The 22,630-nt window shown below is 38.9% G+C and overlaps 1 protein-coding gene across 20 annotated transcripts in view; it reads left to right on the forward strand.

Moving 5' to 3' along the window:
• Positions 1-1,737: 1,737 nt before the first annotated feature.
• The window catches only part of kif1aa (kinesin family member 1Aa), a 52,997-nt gene continuing 32,104 nt past the window's right edge, over positions 1,738-22,630 (forward strand). For 10 of the 20 annotated variants that reach the window (XM_022201282.2, XM_022201286.2, XM_022201287.2 and 7 more), the window contains exons 1-14: positions 1,738-2,064; positions 4,064-4,231; positions 15,752-15,825; positions 16,198-16,380; positions 16,490-16,555; positions 16,657-16,835; positions 18,042-18,153; positions 18,429-18,506; positions 18,660-18,725; positions 19,083-19,100; positions 19,213-19,291; positions 19,378-19,456; positions 19,732-19,874; positions 21,798-21,836. In XM_022201282.2, the coding sequence (XP_022056974.1) occupies positions 4,126-4,231; positions 15,752-15,825; positions 16,198-16,380; positions 16,490-16,555; positions 16,657-16,835; positions 18,042-18,153; positions 18,429-18,506; positions 18,660-18,725; positions 19,083-19,100; positions 19,213-19,291; positions 19,378-19,456; positions 19,732-19,874; positions 21,798-21,836 (1,222 nt within the window). In that variant the 5' untranslated portion in view covers positions 1,738-2,064; positions 4,064-4,125. The remainder of the gene's footprint in view (positions 2,065-4,063; positions 4,232-15,751; positions 15,826-16,197; positions 16,381-16,489; positions 16,556-16,656; positions 16,836-18,041; positions 18,154-18,428; positions 18,507-18,659; positions 18,726-19,082; positions 19,101-19,212; positions 19,292-19,377; positions 19,457-19,731; positions 19,875-21,797; positions 21,837-22,630) is intronic. The other 10 variants (XM_051946677.1, XM_051946678.1, XM_022201297.2 and 7 more) reach the window with 4 other exon arrangements.

A 22,630-nucleotide genomic window follows, 5' to 3' on the forward strand; every position in this document is an offset into this window, starting at 1 on the left:
ACAAAGACATGTGCATGCTACAGATAGAACTTAACTACTTTAACAACAGCTAAATAGATGAATGTCTTGTTTGAAATGATAAACTATGTGTTATTTATGTTTTTTTGTATGAATCACTTTAACATGTCTTGGTTTCTGCTCTCATCATTATTCAACAGTCCTTGGTAATGTGGATTACAACATTACTCTCTGCTTTATCTGCTCCACCACATATCAATCTATCATCCATCCTTGGATCTTGGTCTGGAACAATGTTTGGCCTGGAATGTTTTTTCTTTTAAGTCTTTTCTCATGTTTTGTGTGTTTTTCTTGTCTTTGGGTTGTGTAATAGTGTTTTCTCTATAGTTTTAGTTAGTTTCTTTTAGTCACTCTGGGAATCCTGTCAAATGTTTTTGAGTTTTCTTGCAGTCTCGTCTATATTGTAAATACTTTTTTGTTTGTTGATTACTGTAAATACTTGTGTGCAAATTTATGAATACAATATTGTATTTTTGATGAAAGATTTAAAAAAAGAAGAAGCAGTGGACACCAACAATCTAGTGTTTGATTCTGACATTAGCCACAGTTATTAAAACAGAGAGTTGAAATCTCATCTGCAGGTCTCACTGAAGAATCAACAACCCATGTAGACCTCATTTCTCAAACATTTTCTCATCCAGACTTGTTGAGCTTTCTGCTTTGTGTTTCTTCTAATTGGAAAGTAGCATCACTGCAAATTGTTGCTTCACATTCTCCATTCTGTTTACATCTGTTTCCCCATAAGATCATGTGAGATGATGCACTGCTCCCTCTGGCATGATAATCTCAATGACGTCCTACAGCATGTGATGTGCCATTATTTTCAGATCTTGTAGTTTGTGCATGTCTGAGATTAGAGGAAAAAGAAGGAAATTGCTCCGTAACTCACTGGGGCTCTGAGTTTTACTTTAATGTTCTTTTTGTAAATAAAATTTGCGCTTCGGTTCCCAGCTGAGCCGTGATAGTCCCCTTACATAAAAACATAAAGGCAGCAAACTGAAAAACAATTACATGTTAGTGAGTGTTGACTCAGTGGGGATATTAAACAAGGGATCTGCACAAGAACAAATATTTAAAAGCAATACAGATTTCCTGAGAGCCTTGCTGCATTATATTTTATATTCTACCCTGGTGCCTAAATAAAGACACCTCCATCATAAATTGGTGCAGAATAGGAACAAAACCTACGCCCATGTTTGCCATTTAACACTTCCTACTTGCTGCAGTAAACAGAGGCTGTGAAGACACAACTTTGAACTGCAATGCAGACAAACTCACATCACCCCAGAAAGAGGCATTCAGGGACAACACATCTGCAAAATAAATAAATAAATAAATTGAAAAATATGGTAAAACCAAGCCACAGCTAGTGCATAATCCTGTTTTTTGTGGCCAGGCTGTGCTCCAAGATGTTCTATCGTTTGTGTGTTTCCATGGTGCAGTGACCTGCTTGTCTCCTCTCAGCTTGATGTCCCTGGTTTGACCTACTAAACCTCATTCATCCCCTAATATGTCCTCATATCAACTGCATGCACAGTAAAGCTGCAACCAGCCTGGACTTTTAAAGATATTAATATCCCTGCTGGGTGTTGCTACATAGCTGCACAAAAAGGATTGCACTCTTTGTGCATCTTTAAAATTAGGTGTTTGAAGCGGGATCTTGCCTCCCCTTCCTCAACCTCTCTCCTCCTCCTCCTCCTCCTCCCTCCGCATTGATGCCGTTACCTCCCTCAGCGGTGATGTCAGCGGAGCTCCAGCATCCTCCTCTGCCAAAGACACCGAGACACCAGAGCCATTTTGACCGCCCCGGTTCGGGTTAAACGTCCTTCTTTCCACGGCTACCTAGCCGCCAAGCCTCCTCATACGGCCGGGCGGAAGGAGGGACGGAAGTCGGGGGTAGTTTGAAGCCCCTTTTCACGGCTCCTTTAGTGGTTCCTTCATGGGGAGGAGAGGCGGCTACTAGCTCGGGGCAGAGCCAGACCTGGAGGTGGAGGTAGCTGGAGGATAACACACCGGAGAGAGAGACACTGCGGTAGGAGGCAGGAGGTAGGACAGCGCCTTGTTTTACTATTATGTCACGTTATTTGCTCAATTTTCGAGGCTGTAGTACCGTTTAACGAGTCGGTGTGTATTTACTCAGTGTTAAATCTCCAGGGAGGAGATGGGCTCAGGGTGCGGCCATGGTGGAGGCTTCAGTGTTACAGCGGCTAAATGATATTAAAGCTGCTCCGGAGCACTGTTCACGAACTGTCACGATGATTAAATACAGATATTTTAAATTAAAGTGGCCTTTAATTGTGTATGTGTGTGTGTGTGTGTGTGTGTGTGAGAGAGAGAGAGAGAGAGAGCAGGATGTCGAGAATAAACGCATTGTCATGTCATTGAGAGAAAGGTAAACTGCAGGATGGTAAATGTTATTTTAAACTACGCAAGAAGTATATTTTTCAGAAACAGCCGTTAAATGTCAGTTTTAGCTTCATGTTAGCTTTAGCATGGGTTCACTTAGTATTTATTGATTTTCTGCTACCCTTAAACGCTACTGAGTGTTTCTTAAACGTATATATCCAGACGTGATGAGCTAAAACTATCAAAAAAATGCTCTCAAGTAAACACACCAGTCTGTTTATTACATTAGCCTTTGTCACCGGGAAAATGGTGGCCGCCCAGCTGAGCTGCATCATCAGCTGATTGGACTGAGCATCTGTGAGGGCAGATTATGACCATGGATGTTGTGTGAGAGGGGAAAAAACAGATTAAATGTTGTTTTTTAAGAATGATCTTTACACAAGATGTCATATTGCACAGTGACCAGACACCTACACATGCCCGCTCCTCTATTTCAAATGTTGAACTGCATTAAATTAAGCTGAAGCTTTTGTATTATTCATTAATTCAATCCCGATTTGACCTCAGTCTTTTCCACAGCACCTTAAAGCCTTCTTGCTGCTTTCCTGTTGTAATAGCGTTACATGCTCTCACAAATGGATGTGTTTAGGTGTGAGCTGTGGAGAGGGTGTACCAGGAAACAGGGTGACACAGCAAATTTACAAGATTCAATAATGATGACAGACATCTGAGTCACCAACTAACGGAACATTCTCTGAATGTTTATCAAATTTAGCTTCCATTTAACCATTTAGATTAAGAATATCAGCCTAGACTGGAACAGCATAAACTAAAAGACATCAACATTAGAATATGGTTTATGTAAAGATTTAAGATGTATCACAGTACCATAAAAACATATATCTCTCTGGTCAATGATCGTATACAAGCAACGCCGATGTCGCATGTACGTTTGAATGTTTGTCTCCAACTCATAAATGGATCTCAGGTAGTTGAATATTAAGACCAAATCCAACATTATCCCAAATATTGTGTGTAAATTAAGTATAATAAACAACATTCTCTCTCATTAATATGCTGTAGTATGACATCATTTGATAGCATGTGCAGGTACACCCGAGGCAGCAGCGGTAAAACATAACTGTGTCGCTCACTGTCGAGGTTATTGACAAAAACATGAGTAGATTGTAATTCGATGATGAATCACGGTTGCTGTCGATCCGCCCACAACACACTAAAATCACACAGTGATTTCATGTTCATTTTGGAGTCTTTTGGGAGCCAGTGGTTCATAAAAACGAAGCTGCTGAATGGAGCCCAGCCCTGGATTTGTGGCCTGTTTCAGTGCTATTGTCATCTAGAGAAATAGACTGACATTTAGCTGCTGCTGCACTTCTTTTGTTACAGCTAGCTTTATTATCCATCTCCCTTGGCAGTAGCTGACCATGCACGGTCTTTTCATGTTACAGCCACCCAGCCCTGCCCTCCTCTATTGTCCCGAACACGCCAACCGCAGTGTGTAATATTCCACCATTTCACAAACACGTAAAAATCCATCCGTTTTGTAAAGTTACACAGCATGACACATGACAGACACTGTTCCATAAGTTACTTGTGGTCTGTCAACTGCCTGTGAGCTGACACATGTTAATAAGTTAATAAGTATTGATAATGATTCACTTTCCCCTCCCATCCCCAGACCTGCAGACTCCACACCCGAGCACTAAAGAAGGCACCCCGAGGTGCTAGGAAGACAGCACCATGGCAGGGGCCTCTGTGAAGGTGGCGGTGCGAGTCCGCCCCTTCAATTCAAGAGAGATCGGAAAAGAAAGCAAATGCATCATTCAGATGTCTGGAAACACCACCAGTAAGTAGTCTAAACCCATTTTTTTTTCACTGAACTGACAGAATGCACTGTATGTCAGTGTTTTTAATTGTTTTAGATGCTGAATTAAATCTACAGTGGATTGCAGGAAACATAAAAATGTGCAGAAATATGTGAGCTTGAGCTGTGAGATTCTTCCGCGAACAAAATGCATGAATTTCTAGCTGCACTATCTCTCATCTTTAACTCTGACCTCTCTGTGTGACGGGATTACTGAAAGATAAATTTCCTCTGCATAGGAGCTGGAGTGACTGTGCAAATCTCTGGTAAACAAGCGGGACACATGATACGAGCATTTATTTAGAATCAGCTTTAACTTCAGAGGAAGCACATTTTCCCCTCTATCTCGGACAAAAATGTCATCTAGCTGAACTTTTCTGCAAGTCTGACACTGTTTTCTGCTGCTAAATAGAGCGAGCACTAGAGCGGTTATCAAATTATAATCGCCTGCTTTGTAAATCTCTTGAACAGCACACTTCAGGTGACACAATCTCCATCAAATTTGACCTGATATTAATTTAGGACAATGCCTTTTATTTGTGTGTGTGGCCAGATTAACTCAGATAAAAATGTGGCTCCTCATTCAACATTTTCTAATCAATGTTTCTGCTAATGCAGAATATACAGTAGGTAGAACAGTGGCAGTGAACAATTGGAAGAAATGTCAATTTTTGTAGTCTTTAAAAATTAGAAATGACATGTTTCCTGCCAAGCCTACTGTGTTTGTTTTTGTTCTCACATGTTGTAAAGAATGTAGCCCAGAGCGCCCCACATTGCACGGATTTTACCGAGCACAGAGCGAGGAGACTGGAAAGACACTCGATATGTAGTCTGCTTCGCAAGGTAAAGCCATTCGTCAATAATGAATGAGACTTCCTGAAATATTTACCATTTGGCCTAAATTAGCCATCTCCCTCCTCCCTCGTCCTGTCATGGGTGACTAGACAACGAGCTGGGTGGCCTTTTTTGGGCCGTCATGGTTTTATTTTTGATTTTTTTTGCAGCTTGTGAAGTAGGCTGATGGTGTCTAAAATGTTGACGGCTGCAGTAGGAGCAGTGTCACTTCCACCTCTTACTTTGCAGCAGTGGACAATGGGCGTTTAGCTGTCAGTATCGTCTCCTCTAGTAGTGTAAACTGAGATCAGAGGTACTGCTCTCCACTGGGAATATATTGACAGAATTCAAACTAATGAGATGTTTTAATCCAGCAATTTATCCAGATAAAGGTGACTTTAATCCTCTAAACCCCAAATTCCTGGCAAGTTTGAAAGGCATATTATCTGTAAGAAAATATATATTTAAAAATTGCCAAAATTGCACCATTTATCAGAGCCACAAATTGTAAAAATAGATGCAGTGGTGAGATTAAACCTCAAATAATCATCTGTGATGTTCTATTGGAAAATTTACCAAAGCTAAGCTTCAAATGAGAATATCTAATCAAAATCCTTTAGTTCGGCATTTCTCATTACTCAGATTTTCCAAAGTATACTATTTGCACTGTTCAGATTCTGTGAAAAACAAAAACTGTGCTCTCCTCAATCCATAAGAAGCTGTGAGACTGTGACCAGTAGTCATTCAACAAAAACAAAAAAGGCTTTTCAAATGAACTGGGCTGAACTGCAGGCTGTGTATCAACAAAGAAAACAGGAGACAAGTATGAAAAGACACTAAAATATAAGTACTATACAGCAATTCGACTTTATTCCAGTATTGGTAACACCTCTGGAATGTTAAATGTCCAGTTTTTTTCAGTTTTTGTAAATTAATAATGAAATACCACTTTGTTAAAAAACACAAAAGGCATTTTCGATGTTTCTCTACTTCTAGCCATAGTTGTTTTTTTCTGTTGAAGTGCAGGATTTTTTTATTATAACAAAAACTGAGATTCAGACATTTTCGTTTTCTGCAATATAAACTTTTTTTTTCTAATTTTGACCAGATTACCTGAATAACTGCAGCATTTGGAGAGAATCAATCATTTTAGAATGAGTGGGGTGATTTTGTATGAGGTCCATCTGCACAGAAAATGGAAACATCTTTTAAAAAGCCGACACACTGCCAAACACATCTGAAATTGCATTGGATGGCATTCAGATCTTTGCACTTGTCATACAGAGCTTTGTGGTGCTGATATAAATGGTCAAACAAATTTTGTCATGTAGTAGCAACAATTGCAAGACACTGCCGACAGAGGACCTATTTTTGGTCGACGCTGTCCTTTCTATAGATGAAATAATCCCATAAAAGGGATGTTGCATTTTTTTAGCAACCAAATCTTCTTTTTCAGTGTTTCTCTCCTGTTCCCGTGGAACATGCATGTCAACAAACTCTCTGTCTTGTGAATAAAGTTTTAGAAATCTCAGTGTGTCCGAAAACCTTTATATTGGAGTACATTGTGTTTATTCACACAGACTCAGATTAGTGTGGATTAGTCATGGAAATTTAAAACTATTAAACTATCAAGCAGCAAAAAAGTTGCAGTTTGAGTTAGTTTGTCCTGTTTCATTGCTATTCTGCAGTGGGGCGACTATTGTGCCTGCACACATTACAAGGTCGATACTGAAATTATATATTGTGCAGCGCAACAATATGAACCGGCAAATGACAGTAGAAGCTTCACTAAAGGGGAAATATTGGTGCTCATGAAGACTGAATTGATGTCATTTTGACATACTAAAGCGAAGCCTCCTCCACATTCACCGTGTATTGAAAAAAGTAGGTCTGAATGTACAGTTTTTTGTTAGTTATTTCAAAATCCAGAAGTAAAATTGAATTTAACATTATGCCAGCATCACTCGAGAAGTTCATGTTGTTCACACGCACAAAGCCGCTTTCAGCCAGACTGGAGGTCTTTCAGCAGAGCAGATTGTTCTCTTCCAAACCGAGTCAATGGCTCTGGATGTGGGCTGGAGGATGTGAGTAGGCTGATGTCATGAAAAAGCCCATTGGTTGCAGTGTCTGGAGGGGGTACAGAGGCAGGGTATAAATGGCCCCTTGTCCCTCTGTAGTCTGGGCTGAAGAAAAGAACAAGATAAAGGAGTTCTGGATTTTTTGTGTGTCTCTCTCTCGCTGCTTTGTGCTCTCTGACACTCGTGTGGGTCAATAGCTGAGTTCCCACAAAGCGGGAGAATGGCAGTAATCTTGTTGTTTGATAGATCTTCCCTCCCACACTGACCTTAATTAAGATGCAGGGGACAGACCTGAAGGAATACTGGGCCTCTTTCTAAACGACTAGTAGATGCAAAGACTTGCTGGTTGGATTTACATTTATGCTGCTGCAGAAAAATTATAAATCAATCAGAAGTTAAAATAACTGGATTGTACACCATAGTAATATCTGTAATAGCAATGTCTTATATCCAATCATGTTGGCAAAGGTATGTATTTCTGCTGTATTCTGTGTGTTTATTTGAAGACACACTACTGTAGCACCAGCTTTGTCTACTTTTTCTTCAGTTATATTGTTACGTTTTGTGCCTTTTTTCCTATAATCCAATAAAGTGGACCCTGGTTTCATTCAAGCAGCTCAACTCAATGCAGTGACTGATGACTGTTGAAACCAAATGTCATTTCAGTTCATCGTAAGTAGGCCGACACTGTTTCCTGTTCCTGTTATAATTTAGTCTTTTACTGGTACAGTTTACATCTTTTCATATTAATGAAAACCAGGCAGGATTTTAAAGTCTCATTCAGCTGCTTTTTGTCATTTCAATCTTGCAAGATTGCTTATTTAGTAGATTCATGTTGCACATTCAAGGATCTTGTTAACCATGATTTGTCTTGTATGGAGCAGCGCTCGATTTAGACGGTCACCAGGTCGCCATTTGTGACTAAAAACGTCGCAAATGGTGACCTGGCGACCGTCTAAATCGCATGCTCGATCGAGCTGGACCGCCTATCATGTTTTCTTCGTGGAGGCAGCCACTTTGTATGATGTCGTCGACCTCCCATGATTCCCAGCGCTCGTGGCGACATGGCGACCGTCTAAATCGAGCGCTGATGGAGAAATTAGTGCTACCCCTAAACAGGGTTTTAATCAGTCAAATACATATATTTTGGTCAATTTTGTTAATTGGGGGTTCATTTACTCACTGCACTTTGGTTTATCATTTGGTCAGAAATACCAGAACAATGCTTCTAAGCATTGTCTGAACTGTATGTGGACCAGTCATGCTTGCAGTCAGTGGAGAAGATGCAGAAGATCCCCAATTGCATAATATTTTCTGCTCTTTTATGCTAATTCAGGCATACATCATAGACAGCTACAGTGCACCCTGCCAATACTTGTCTTATAGACTGTAAACTGAGTCCAGCAGCGAACAGCAGCTGCTACTGAATATAGCATCTACGTGGCTTTGCTCCCTGTCAGTGGGTTCACATCTCCTCTGCCAGACCTGCTGACGCAGCCACATTTCCTCTCTATTGACCGGGGCAGGTCACCCGTGACAGTCTGACCAGCATCACTCCATCACAATTATGAAAATCCAGCAGCTATGACACACACAAACATGAGATGTATGGCACAAGAAGAATGCTGCAAACACAGCAGAGTAGCATCTAAAATTAACTGCAGCAGATAATTGAAGCTATAATTAGGCAAAGTGATGTGAGGTGTAGACGTTCCTCACAGCTACAGTGGTGTTTGATAAAAGTTATGTGTGTTCATCTGTTAGGAATTCATATTTTTCAAATGCACAATTCATATTAACTATTTAAAATCTGATATAAGGTGAACTGTAAAATCATGCTTTGAAAGATGCTATTGAAAAAACATACATATACATCTTTCAAATTTGTAGTATAATAAGCATTTGTTATTTAGGAAATATTCCTTTGTGATACACAGTAAATGAAATGCTGTATTACAAGTAGAATTTTTGGTGAAAACATGCTACAGTATTTCAATTTGAAATAAAGATTTGATTCCAGTGAAAGTGGAGTAAAATGGATTCAATTATCAAAATAACCATTATCAATTTGGAAATCTTTTTTGTAGCAATTTGTAGTAATAATGGAACAATTTTAGCCGAATTGAAATATTTAGTTGATTATTCACTCAGTTCATTGACAAAATGAATCAGAAACAACTCTGACAACATTTTACCATTTCAAATGATTTATAAATTAATCGAATAACATGTTAGCAGGTAGTTCAGTAATTACATTTGTTAGTGGTTGTAGCCATGCTCTGAATTAACTCATCAGGAATTAAATTTGATTTATTCAGTAGTTGATAAAATGTTATTTTGTAACAGATTAAAGACATTGTGCTGAGCAAACAGCATAACATGGAGGTTTTTTAGGTCTGTTTTTAATTAGGAATTGTCTGCCTTCTGCTTTGTTCCCTCACATAATAGTTTGGATGGATCTTCAAATTTTGACCTTTAAAAATAGAAACAAAGACATAGCTCCTATAAATGTTTCCCGTTTCCAAGATGTGATTTATGTTCTGTAAAAAGAAAAGGGTTTGTCAGAAATAAATGTCTAATTGTGCAACCGTTATGGTAATAAAAGTGTGGACGTGATGCGTACGTGCACCTGGTGACGAGGTTTGCTGATCACACTGTCAAAGATCATGTGATCACGCCCTCCATGACGTGAATTCCACTCCTGGTGTCACCTGTGCACTCAACACGTAGCAAATAAAAAACGTTTCCATCAACAAAAGAGAAGACAGCCAGTAAAAGGGAGTGTGATGAAAACTGGAGGCCCTGTTTGCTGGAAATTATGCAAAAAGCTGTCCTCTGGTGGAGATTAGTGTTTGCCACTGAGAAAGATATGAAAATACTGAGTGCTGTTTAAGTAAGCAACCTGCCCTGGTCACTCTGTAACCCTCATATGTGCTGCCGATCACTCTAAAGTAATTACCTTGCCTGAGTGCTGAAGGATGGGTGGAGGCTCATCCTGTATGAATCACAGCACAATCAAACATGAGTAAGCAACGAGAGGATGTAACACTGCAGAGCCACTGTCAGATCTTGATATTTTTTTAGTTTTAGAAGTTTGGCACAGTAATCCGTGTCTCCTTTCAAATGTGATCTAGTTGATGATTTTCTTCTGAGTGATTGATTCTAAATTTGATGGAACCAGGTCAGTGTTATTTATAGGAAGACCAGTTTCTCTCCTGTTTTACAAAATATTCATACTGAAATACCCATTTTTCTTTAACGATGGAACAGATGTGAGTTATTACTATATATCAGAAAGACCATTTAAGGCCATGTAACATAAATAACTGAGTGACGTTTTGCTACAAGATATTTTAAGCAAGTAGCAGTTCACCAGTTAATTAAGGCTGAAGTGAACCAAAGAGAACCTTGGTGCTCTGAAACTGTACCTACCCTTTAACTGTGTCGATCAGTTGGTCACAAGGGAAAAGATCTCATAGATGCTCTAAATTGGCTACAAAGGAGTTAATAGCCCTAATGTCTTATAAATCCACAAAAAATCTAGTATTTGCAGCATATTAAATCATTTGAACCTGGTTATTTTATACTGGATAATCACAAACTGCAGCAAACCCTTATTTATATGTTTTGTGAAAACAGGATTATATGAACTGGTGATCAGAGGATGGGAATTATTGAGAGATACAACACAGACATACTAGCCTGCTGTTTTAGATGATCTTCCATGTTAGTTGTTGAGCTGTGATATACAAACTGCTGTTTGCAGAGTTCACACTTTTTGCCCATTTGTTTGAATGAAATGGAACCACACCGACTTTTTTGACATATCATCTGTTCAATTCATTAAGAGATGACTCTCAGTAAACATTAAGTAAATAAATCAAACCTTGAATCAAAGTTGTGAGAAAAGATGTTCACAGAAAGTCTTACTTTTGCTGTCGAAAATAATGGATAAATCCTGAAAGGCTATTGATGTAGCGCTTTCCCCCTCATTAAAGTAACACCAGCAACCAACCAATGACAATTTTGTTGAATGGGAGAATATCGACCAACTGATTAACCAGTTGACCTGGAGGCTACAGCCCTCCTGGCAATATATCTTCTTCCTGCCCAGAAACTACATTCCGTTTGAGCAGTTGCCAATTAAAACGGAAGCAAAACATCTATTTGAAAGCATCTCTAGCAGCTGGATAGCTCAATGATTAGCATCCCTGACTTTGGCACAGGAGATTTGTTGATTCAAATCCTGATCAGGGTGCAGTTGTCCAGCGAGGTCCTTCAGGCAAGGCCCTTTGTGCTGCCACGCCTACCTACATTGTGTTGGATCTACTCTCAGATATGCATCATTTTGGATAAAAATGTCTCCTAAGTAAAACTGTAAATCAATTTTACCTACATTTTGCATTGTGTTGCTTAAGCAGTTGCAACTCCAAAACTTGACTCTAAAATGAGGACTTTAGCTTTGTACCACTCAGCAACACAACATGCCAAATGTAACAAAGATGAACATTACAGATGCACTAATATTAAGAGTGGCGCGTTTAATAGTCATTACTTGATTAAGACCGTTTGTCCATCCAGTTCTAAATAGATGTTTACGTCTAACTGGAATTTCTAATGCTGCTTAATGTCAGGACAAATTACTGTAGAGGATTGCATGTGGCAGGAGAAAACACAGTTGTAGAAGAGCAATAGCTTTTCCAGCTAATGATACATAAACTGAACACAGCTATCCAGAGGCAAGTGTCACGTTGTTTATAATGAATGCTAATTTTGAGCATTCTTCCCCAGAAGGGTTTTCATGAGATGAAGAGGTCGAACACAGGATAAAAGGAAAACTAAAACAAGGTACTATAAAACTAAATAAATCTGACTGTAGCAGGATACAAAATGCACACATTTAAATACATTACATTAACAAACTATACATGGGTACAGGTCTGTTGCTGAGTGAACCAGAATTTAGCAGCTCTCAAGATTGTTTTTGGCTATTTTCGAATAATCTGGTAAAAGGTTTCAGATTCTGTTGCTGCAGTGGTTAGAAACAACTGCTTGGATAAATATTTGATTCCTGCCTGAAGTCCATTTGGTGAATGTGTTTCATCTGCACTTTTTCTGCACATTTCATGTTGCGCGCCACTATTACTATCAAATAAAATAATAAAAATGTTTTGAAACCAAATGAAATACAGGGCTGTAGTGCATCTACGTTTGTATCTGGCCGTCTTCCAGAGTACCTGGATGAGTCATGGGCTTCATCTCTTTGTCATGGGCCTGAAATCTGAAACCTAAGTCAGCCACACTGGCCTATATTTCATAGTTGGAAACGCTGTAGCAGTGTAGAGAGGAAGCAAGAGTGTGTACACTTACTTGAGACTGTACTTAGCTCTGGGCCTTTTCCTCTTGTTATCGATCGCATCTACATTAGCAGTGAAAGGTCTGGAGCTCTGAGAGCTGGGAGGAAGCATTTTCTCAGCTGGCATCACCAGACCACATCAGATACGCTGTCTTTAGGTGGGCACAGTGACAGCTGCTGTAGTATTCATACAAAATACTATTGGGTGTGTTTGTATCTGCTGAATTACACATTTGTCAATAAAATCATTTGCATTATGTATCTAATATTTCACCTCGTATATTGTTGTTGTAAGACATCTGTAGCAGAACTGAAACAATTAATCAGTTGTCAACTATTAACTGTTAATTAACCCTTTACGCTCCAGTGTGTTGTAGGTGTACCGCCGGCGGTACACCTACTAATTTGCATAGGAATTTCAAGAATGTCCGACGGCTGCAAACCCGATTATGCAAACACTATACGCCGATGGAAAGCTTAGATTCTCATGAATCCGCCGGTATAAACCACTTTCAGATGCGATTACCACAGCGAGTGAGAAAAACACATTTGTCCGACAAAAACGAATATTCATCCATCCGTTCTCTATACACGGCTTCAACGCACACAGCGCGACTCACATTTCCGGGTTCATTTTTACACACAAAAAAAAGATTCCACAAAAAACGGCCATAATCCAACCTTTTACATCCAGACAACACAAGCCAGTAAACTATTTTATCCAAAACATGTCCTGAAGTCGGTATAAAATCCACGAATCGGTCGTTTTCAAGGAAATGCACCTCGCGATGTGCGTCCAATATTCCCTGTATTTTTCGTAATTTTTTTAATTTAAAAATAGAATATTAGCGATTTTTTTGTACTGAAAACGGCTGGAATTGACTGAAGCTTAAAGGGTTAAAACTATTTCATCATAATAATCTTTTTGAAATCCGAGTTTGCAAAGCAGTACAGCGAGACATAAAAAATACCAGAAATTTCAAGACAGATAAAAACACAACATGGTGTTAAAAGAGCAAGAAACATTACTGAGAGAAATAAAACACAGTTCAAAGAAAAAAATAACTCACCAAAGTAATAAAAGTATGTTTGAAGAAGAGATTGGTAGTAGTGTGTACGGTACTAAAAGGTCAGATATGTAACTCAAAGAGAGGCTATGAGGGACTTTAAAAGTAATCTCTTTTTTGAAAATTATTGATTAATTTGTTTGTGCTTATGTCTGAATTTTAAATTGATGTTTCATATTTGTATTTACAACTTACATGTTAATGTTGTAGATTTCTCTACTCCTCTGTGGGAGTAAGCTGAATATCTTTGTGTTGTAGGTAAAGCAAGACATTTGAGGATGCCATCTTAAGACACTGGTTGACCTTTTTAAACATTTCTGACATTTTATAGACAAAACAACAACTAATTGCATAGAAAATTATCAGCGGATTAATGGAACAGTGGAAATAATTATTAGCTACAGTCGCAGTCTATAGGGTTCATTTCTGGGAGTATTTCTTTTTAAAACATTTCTTCTAGCTCACTGGTTTCTTATTACATCACATTTAGTCTTACAGGAGCTAAATATCTGGACAAGCATTAATAATGCTGTTTTTAAAATGTCAAATATTGTACATACAATACAATCATAGAAACGTAACTAAACTAAGAGTTAAAGTGAACCAGAGAAACCAGTGTGTCCCCATCGTGTTTCATTTGTAAAGGGTCTGTGTGCAGACGTATCTAACATGAAGTCAGGTCAGCAAGATATGATTTGATCAGCCATCATGATTTAACTAGATTTGCATGAGTCATCGTGGGTCGTCCTGAGGATGTAAATCTACTGGAGCAGATCAGGATTCTCTGTGGCAATAAAGCTACACTGACCACCACATAGCCATAGATATACACTGTGTTAATAGTCATGAATGTGTAATGGCAGAAGGCATTTCCTGTTTGAGCAGGACGATGGAAGCTTTAATGACTCGTGGTGGATTCAACTGTATTGATTTGTGCATAAAGGGCACATGTGATTTACAGAACAGTCGACAGACACAGGAAGATATATAATCATATCAACACTTCAACGGCCTTTTGGGAAGAATGAATATTATAACAGTGGCAAAGGTAGGATTTATTGAAAGACTGAGAAAGGTCAGCAGAGCCTGAGAATGTGCAGCTGAAGGCAGTACGTTGTTTCGAGCATCGAACGGTTGAAAGATGAGCCGAAGCTGGCAAGCTGAGTGTGAGCTGAGCTAAGATGGCCATTGTGCCGGTGAAACGTGGCAGGTGACAAAATGGCTTTTTCATCTTGCAGTACCAGCAACGTTGGAAATGGGAATAGCATTATTTTTCTAATTGAACAGTTTAGTTGTTTTCTGTGTATTGAGTGTTACATCCTCATAGGATGTAACACTGATGAGTGATGTTGAAAATATCATGTGAATGTGAATGCCATTTAAGAAACAGCACAATAAAGAGGAAAAGCAAGAAGACATTATCACCTACAAAGTATAATTTTTAATGGCTCTGTTTGTACAGCCTTGTAGATTCAGTCACTGAACGAACACTGTGTTTAAGTTGAAATGGGAATTATATAGTGTTTTGCGGGAATGGTACCACAAGCAATCATTAGGAATTAAGGAGACTAAAAGATAGGACTATATAGTTCTAAATTGCAGTCTGATTTGCTAATGGCAGCGTTTTAATGTACGTTATGGAACATGTTTGAATGCATGCTGTCTTTGTTTGACAAGCACACTTTTGATGGTTTCTCATTACGGAATTCTCCATCACGTTTCAAATCTAATGCGCAGTGTATGTGGAACTGCCGCTGACTTTAAAAGCTTGTATTGCAAATCAAATGAATCAAAGAATTGAGTGATATTCTAGTATGGCATTTGTACTCCCATTTTTCTCTATGCATGTTTTTCACTCTAACCTAATAAGTAGTTTAATGTTTTTGGATCTTTATTAAGATGTTTAGTTGCACTTGGTACCATATCAGAGCCTGTCATTGTCAGTTAATTTTGTGGTATTTAGTATGCGTGTTGGTGACTTCCTCCTTTTTTTGGAAATTGTTTTCTTATCCCCAAATCCCAAAGATATGTATTGGTACAGAAAGAAAAAGTGACTCAGCCCTTCCAGCTCTATTAGCACAACATGATACCAACTGTGCTCAGATACAGTTTCACAGGGGCAGCTCTCAGCCTCATTCTGACCCGTGTTTCTTGTCCTGTCTTTCAGCCATCATCAACCCCAAGCAGGCCAAAGACAACAAGAGCTTCAACTTTGATTACTCCTACTGGTCCCACACTTCGGTAACTCTTTCTGCTCTCCTGCAGCTCAACACAACACACTGACACATGTACATACACTCAACAAAAATATAAACGCAACACTTCTGTTTTTGCAAAGTTTTTGAACTCAAAGATGTAAAACTGAGGTGGGATGGATTATCTCAGCAAAGGAGAAGTGCTCACTATCACAGATTTAGACAGATTTGTGAACAATCTTTGAGAGAAATGGTGATATTTTGTATGTGGAAAAAGTTTTCCATCTTTGAGTTCATCTCATAAAAAATGGGAGCAAAAACAAAAGTGATGCGTTTATATTTTTGTTGAGTGTAGATGTGCTTTATCCTGGGTTAAGGAGAGATTTTAAGGCTGCTGATTATCGATCTCTGTCCACAGCCCGAGGATGTCAATTATGCCTCTCAGATGCGAGTGTACAAAGACATTGGAGAGGAGATGTTGCTTCACGCCTTCGAAGGCTACAATGTCTGCATCTTTGCTTATGGTCAGACAGGCGCTGGCAAGTCCTACACCATGATGGGAAAACAGGATGTCAAGGATCAACAAGGAATCATCCCCCTGGTATAAACAATCTCAAAATTACTTGAACAGACCAGCTAATAAATTTGGAAAAAAATTATTCTCAATTTCTGTGAAACAGTTTCAGAAATAATTTGTTTTTTCCTTTCAGCTGTGTGAAGATCTTTTCACAAAGATCAATGATAATACAGACAACAGCATGTCTTACTCTGTAGAGGTAAGTGTGGGTGGCCTCTGTTATCTGCCCTTTCTGTTTGTACACACAGACACAAATGTGTCACCTGCTATAAATGTTGAAATCAATTTTGAATTTGACAGGTAAGCTACATGGAAATCTACTGTGAACGTGTTCGGGACTTGCTGAACCCCAAAAACAAAGGGAACCTACGAGTGCGAGAACATCCTCTGATGGGACCTTACGTGGAAGACCTGTCCAAGCTGGCTGTCACCTCCTACAACGACATCCAGGACCTGATGGACTCTGGCAACAAGGCCAGGTGATGGAGACAGCCTTTGATCCAGTCCCTTCGCACTGTTGTCTGAGGGGGCCTCTTCAAGGGTCACTCCACTGATTTCACACGTAGTCCGTGGTATTACTGAGACATATGTGATATTTTCTGAATCTCCAGAGGAGTTTTTGTGTTAAAATAACTAATTTAAATAAAATTATGAAAAACAACTTTATCCACTTAACCCCAAAACCTGCTGCATGTGTGAAAGGCATAATAAAAAATCTGCAAAAGCACACCAGTTATCACAGCCAGAAACTGTCAAAGCAGAAAGCGACTTTCCGACAGGCCTTGAACTATTCATCTGTTGCATTTTGGTAGTTAACCAAACTTAACTACCAAAACCTGAACTTAAAACCATAATGTCTCATCAGTACCAAAAATGCCCAGAAACTGCTTGAAGTTCAATGAGTTAAGGCCTCAAAAAGTGAGGGGGTGTCATTTGAAAGACAGAAAGGTCTAATGAAAGGTGCTACTGAATTTCATTTTGGGAAAGTGCTTATGGAGCTAAACCTACATTAAACACCGAAACCCCTGATATTTTAGCAGTTGCTGTTTCAGTGTGAAACCCCCTCCTTTTACAAACATCTGTCTCTTATTAAGATGTAAATCTAATGTCTAATGATTCAGTTGTCAATTTAAAATGCTTTCTTTGGCATGAATGGTAAACATCCGCTGTTGCCAAAACAAACCAATCAACACATCTCATCCTAATTCATATAATCACATCACATCGAAGTGTATTAGATAAGTAAGTTAAATTCAATACAATAAAATGAGTACATTGTCAAATTTAAAGTTTGCTCGCACTTAAATCCAGACTAGGGAGATTGAATTAGCTTCTTCTCTAATACTGGTGGCAGAATTCACATACTGTGCAGCTGAATACATAGATTGTGGTGATAAACAGTCTTATTGTCTACTGATCTCAAAGGAGGAGATATTGCAGCTTCTGGCCATGAGCAAGCAACCTTCCAATTTTTAATGCACTTCTGTAACCTCTGGGATACTATATGTTATTTCCACTGTAATAAAGTGCCCTAGAACTGTCTTTGTTATGCAGTAATGCTCAAAAATATGTTTGTGCTTTCAAGAAACATGTAATTTCATGCCTAAAACCTAATAAATATGTCCTGCTTGCCAGTCAAATGTGAAGTAAACAAACTGATTACACCTGATCTACTGTCTGTGCAGAACTGTTGCTGCGACCAACATGAATGAGACCAGCAGTCGCTCGCACGCCGTCTTTAACATCATTTTCACTCAGAAACGCCATGATGCAGAGACAGACAACACATCTGAGAAGGTAGAGGATTTTTATCACACCACAACTCCATTCATATCACACTGAGCTGTTGTCTCTAGTTATCTACACACTGACTGATGACGCTGATTTCAATCTTAATGCAAAGTGGAAATCAATGACAGCCTGAAGGTCATAATGATAAGGCCACATTGTAAAGCTGTTTTTTTTAATGAGGCCTGTGTCTGGAATAAAGGTGAACACCTATAGATTTTTTGTGGGCACTAATGTGTTGTGTTTTGTTTATTGAAGTCTGTTTATTTATTGTGCTATTGCAGGTCAGCAAAATAAGTCTGGTGGATTTGGCTGGCAGTGAGAGAGCAGATTCTACTGGAGCCAAAGGAACCAGGCTGAAGGTAAAAAACATTTCCTCCACTGGCTTTCCCAAAATTCCCTGAAAAAATCATGGAGTCTCTGAGTCAATCAATGGTATTAAATCTATACTACAGCAGCCAATAAGTGTGTTTACTTTCATTGTAAATCATTTTCTGTCTCATGATGTATCACAGGAAGGAGCAAATATCAATAAATCTCTAACCACTCTGGGGAAAGTCATCTCTGCTTTAGCAGAAGTGGTATGCATTTTATCTATTTGTTGTACATTGTAAAATAAAGTACATTTTATATTGGAAAAAAAATGTTTACATTTAAAATTGTTTACAGTACATACTATGTAACCTTACACATTCCTGCACACTGGAAATGTTTCCATTACCTTTTAGTTTTATAATTCCTTGGATTTGCTACAGTTTCTGTTGAGTTGTCTTGCAACACTTATTGTTTAATGCCTTGTAACACTTACTTTTTAAAATCTTAAATCCTTTTTTTTTTTTAGAGATGCATTTTAGTTATTACTGTTATTTACCAAAACCTACTTGGAAATAAAACTAATTCAGATTCTTATTTTATTTGTTCTCTTCACTTCACTGTAGGACTCTGGGCCAAATAAGGTAATTGAATTGAATACTTTAAATTAGACTTTTTGCATTTTTTTCATTTATTACTTCTCCAAACTGAATGCAAATGAATACCTGTCCTTTTATGCTTTTATAAATTACACAGAATAAGAAAAAGAAGAAAGTAGAAAGCTTCATTCCCTACCGAGATTCTGTTTTGACCTGGCTGCTGAGAGAAAACTTAGGTAGCTATTTCACTACCTAAAAATGTTAAATGAATTCTACACAAATTGAATCAAATCATTCAAATGTCTGTTCTGCGCTGTGTCAGGTGGGAACTCTCGGACTGCCATGGTTGCTGCCCTGAGTCCAGCTGACATCAACTACGACGAGACGCTCAGCACACTCAGGTAGACAGCAGACAGTACATTTCATTTCTGCTGCATAAGTTTCCTCCCACACAGCTGATGAATGTTGCTCTGAAGGACACTGATGCCAGTGAAACCGAAGTGTTGCATAATGTGTGGTTTCCTCAGTGAGTTTCACACTTCAAACACCCTTCATGAGTTGCAACTGCAGCTTCAAGCAGCAGAATCATGGATAAACTCAGGGGAGTCATGAATCTGTGTGTGTCCTCCCTCACCTGTGTCATTGTGCTCAGTGATACCTCCCTTTGTGTCCTCAGGTATGCTGACCGTGCCAAACAGATTCGCTGTAACGCTGTCATCAACGAGGATCCCAACAACCGATTGGTGCGCGAGCTGAAGGAGGAGGTGTCTCGCCTCAAAGATCTTCTCTACGCCCAGGGCCTGGGCGACATCATTGAGAGTAAGGGATCATTAACTGCAGATTTCTTTCAAATTCTCTGCTGATTTTAGACCTTTTTGTAAGTGGGATCACTGTTCTCAGTGCTACACTGTCAGCCGTAGCTCAGCCCACACAGCTCCCCTCACATGCTTTTATTCTCCCTCTGCTCACAGCCATTGTGTATGTTGAGATATCAGATAGAGCAGGGAACAAAATAAGAACCAGACCAGCAAATTAATGGGAATGAGTGAATGAAAATGAACTGATAGAGATTGTTTTTAGACTTTAATGAGACCAGAAGTGCACCTTACTCACATGTTGTGACAAAAAAACAGGCAGGAAGAATGAAACTGTCAGTCCTGACAGTAAAGCCCACCTGCCCTGTAAAAAACATCCGAGTCCTGTGGCAGAAATCAACATACTGTAGATCAAAGATCTGCTTACAACAAGACACAATCCCACTTTCACTGCAGTGATGCACCTTTAAAGGGTCCATATTATGCATTCCAGGTTTTCCTGTTTCATTTAGTATGATTTTTTGGCATGTCAAAAGCCAATAGACTAACAAAGCCCAAAGTCCATGCCATGGGAGTTATTCTCTCCCACAGAAAACACAGCTCCTACTTGTCTGAAACATCTTGGTTTAAGTCCAGGGTTTTCTTCCGTAACTTTGTACGTTACAAGATTTTCGTAACGTCTGAATTGCAGCTTGTTCACAAAAAAAGCAACATAGACAATCTGTAGATCTATAAATTGCATCAGAAATTAACACTTTATTTTTAAAAAGTCACAAAAAAGCAATATTCAAATGTGACACTGTACTGGCAGGAGATTAAAAATAAGCATCCTGCACAGTCATTGTGTGAGAAACCAATCATTGAATATGATGCAAAGGATTGAAAGATGTTTGCGTGTCCTAACTTTGATGCTTTGACAAATGTGCTGAAACAGCTGAAGTTTAGCTTTAAAACTTCATAACACGACACTATCTGCTGAAGCTAAATTATTACCACACGTGTTGAAGCTATTTTTTATTGTAATCCGTCTTTTAGTATGTATAACTTACTAGCGAGTTTAAATTGAAGAAAATTTCTTAAAATATTTAAGTTGACACATCTGACTTTGGCACGCGATCAAACAAAACATGAGCTGCTTCTTTGCCGTTAGTTTCTTTGCTAGAGCCACACAGATGACAGCTCATTTTTCACTACAGACTGTAATGGTTAAGTTTAAGGTGCACAATATGACGACATGGCCCCAGTTGTGTGCATACTGCATGAAACACTATGTACTTCATGAGGGCAGCTGTACCTTGTACTTCAAGTATAAAGAAAAAATATGGGGTGTAGATGCAGTCTACATGTCTGTACTCTTAGATTTGGGGTTACCAACATTATCTTATTTTTGTTGGGTCACCTGACCAATCAGAGCAGAATCGGCCTTTCAGGAGGTGGGCCTTAAAGAGACAGGAACTAAATCAGCTTTTCACAAAAAGGGTGAGAAGAAGTACTGCAGCGATGTGCAGTATGAGGAAAATGAGTTTCTGGAACAATAAAGCATGTAAACATGCTCTAAAAAGCCTCAAAAATACAACTATAAACCAGTAAATGTGCCTAGTATGGACTCTCTAAACATATACAAATGTTTTATTTAAATGCACCTTTAAATTTATCATGTGAATATATTTTTTTCATATTGTTGTGGCTGAAAAAAATAACAATTTGCCAGAAAAAGATATGATTAAGAATCACAACTTCAGAGCTGTGTCACATGCTGAGAGCATATTATGTTGACTGCTCCGCTCTGATGTTTAGCAACTAAGTGAACATTTACACCCATTAACATGTTGTCTAAAGGTGTTGTGCTGTCTCTTTTCTCTTTCTCTCTCTCTCTCTCTCTCTCTCTCTCTCTCTCTCTGTCACTCTTTTTCTCCTCTTCTCCCAGCATATCGAGCGTCTGGTGCTGATATAGAGGGTTTGAAATGTGTGTTTCCTGGCTCTTGCTTTTGCTCTGCAGCTTAGTGTGATTATTGTGACAGTAAATACTAGCTTTTTCTAGGTTCTCTGCAGCACCATGGTAAAGTGAGGAATTGATCATATTATTTGAGTTGATTATCACAGAAATACAAGAAGCTAATGTTAATAGCATGCCTGTTCAGGTTTTGTCATTTTGGCTTTTATCCTTAGGTTCTTATGAGTCACTTTATGGTGCTGTAGAGATCTGCGTATGGCTTTGCAGTAGTGGCATCAGTGGGGCAGAGCTTAAATATCATAAAGCAACAAAGCAGAGGAATATAATAAGGAAGCTTATGGACCATAATGGGATACTTTTCATTCCAACCTTTAATTTCCCCCGATGTAGAAACTGTAGCCTCCCATTCCCCTGGTAGGGTCTGTCTGGCTCTACCGCCTTCTGTTGGCAGCAACGATGAAAAAGACGACGATGCAGCCTTCAGTCACAGAATGAGCACCATCACTTACATAATATTGGATCTTTGACGTTGTCGTCTCATTTGATGCCATAAATTTTTACAACCTTTCCATAATACATGACTTCATTAGCTGCAAAGGCAATATTATGTGATCCATCTTAGCGGGCGTAAGCCTGTCCAGATGGATGGGTGTGATACACTTGGGCAATTTATTGCCGTGTTGCCATAGCAGCACCCGCAGGGATGTTCTTCATGCTGTAGAATGTGTTATTGGCCTTTGAGGTGTCACAACAAAGATACAACTCTGGACAGAAAACTGTAAACTGTTTTGTGTAGTAGTTTAATA

Source organism: Acanthochromis polyacanthus, chromosome 4 (assembly GCF_021347895.1).
Source record: "Acanthochromis polyacanthus isolate Apoly-LR-REF ecotype Palm Island chromosome 4, KAUST_Apoly_ChrSc, whole genome shotgun sequence".
NCBI lineage: Eukaryota > Metazoa > Chordata > Actinopteri > Pomacentridae > Acanthochromis > Acanthochromis polyacanthus.